At 36.6% G+C, this 1,231-nt stretch overlaps 1 protein-coding gene across 1 annotated transcript; it reads left to right on the top strand.

The window, feature by feature from the left end:
* On the top strand, positions 1 to 928 carry LOC131641087 (uncharacterized). Its single transcript, XM_058911410.1, has 2 exons — positions 1 to 532; positions 623 to 928. The coding sequence occupies exons 1-2, from the start codon at positions 186 to 188 to the stop codon at positions 705 to 707; spliced, it is 432 nt and encodes a 143-aa protein (XP_058767393.1). The 5' UTR covers positions 1 to 185; the 3' UTR covers positions 708 to 928.
* The last annotated feature ends 303 nt before the right edge of the window (positions 929 to 1,231 follow it).

Here is a 1,231-nt window from a genome sequence, read left to right as displayed (position 1 = left end):
TTTACCATAGCCATGTAAATTTCGTTCAATTCCGACAACTTTCTTTTTTGACGCTTATTTTGATTTGTACCGATTTCGTTTCCGATACACTTGTACATGCATGGTTTGACTTCCATTTGACTTGTATAGATTGTTAGCTTATTAATAGTGTACTAATGTGCTTTAGTTTGTTTGATACAGGTTAAATGGCTCCGGATAGAGATGCTCCACCTGAAAACTCACAAGAAAACTCACAAGAAAGAGATAATCAAGAAAGAGATGCTCCGGATACAAATGCTCCACCTGATACTGAAGCAAAAGAAGTTGCACGAGGCATCACCATTATGAAGGGAATCATTCGACATAGAGACCAAGGATTAGTATACCCTTTGGAATGGAATTCTGAATTACAGCCAATTGGTCCTAATTCTGCAAAGTTGACAAGCTACATTGGTACACTTGTTCGTATGCATATTCCAGTCTCCGTAGCTAAATGGAATCTAAAAAGCGAAGACTTGGATGCGAAAAAAAAGCGATTTGGGAAGAGCTTCAGGTATATACCATATATGGTTGTTGTTATTATCTTGACGATAAATTGTTTACATTACTTATACTAACACACTATGCGTATGTTTTTTTGCAGAGGACTTTTGACATACCAGATGAGCGTAGACGCTACATACTTAGTTTGGCCGGAAAAAGATATAGAGGGTGGAAAGCTTTTTTGACAAATAACTATCTTAAGGATAAAGATGGAAACTTTCTTGAAGAGGCGCCGGGACGGCCAAAAAAGTATGAGATCTTCATTGATGAAGAAGATTGGGTTAAGTTTGTAAAGCAAAGAGATGAAGATTTTCGGAAAAGGAGTGTCACAAATAGCGCGAGAGCATCAAAACCCGCATATCCATACAAAAAAGGGCGTTTGGGATATGCACGCTTGGAGGATAAAATTGTAAGTAAATAGAAATGCGTTTTAATTAATTGTCTAAATGTGTTTTATTTGACGATTTTATCATTTGTGTCAATGCATAGTTAGAGGAGACTAAAAGTGAGGAAACCTCACTTCCTGTACATGTGTTGTGGAGGGAAGCTCGTGTGGGCAAGAATCAAGCTGTCGATCTCGAAGTTCAGAGAGTTTTTACTGAATGTGTAAGTATAATACTGTGTCTTTAATTAAATCAAATGTTTTTTAATATATAAATGATTTTTTAATGTAAATGAATTACAGGAGACCTTGTCGCAATCGGCATCC

Source organism: Vicia villosa, unplaced genomic scaffold, assembly GCF_029867415.1.
Source record: "Vicia villosa cultivar HV-30 ecotype Madison, WI unplaced genomic scaffold, Vvil1.0 ctg.003510F_1_1, whole genome shotgun sequence".
Classification (NCBI taxonomy): domain Eukaryota; kingdom Viridiplantae; phylum Streptophyta; class Magnoliopsida; order Fabales; family Fabaceae; genus Vicia; species Vicia villosa.
Note: the sequence above shows the minus strand (reverse complement) of the source record. Positions and strands in the feature narration are given on the sequence as shown.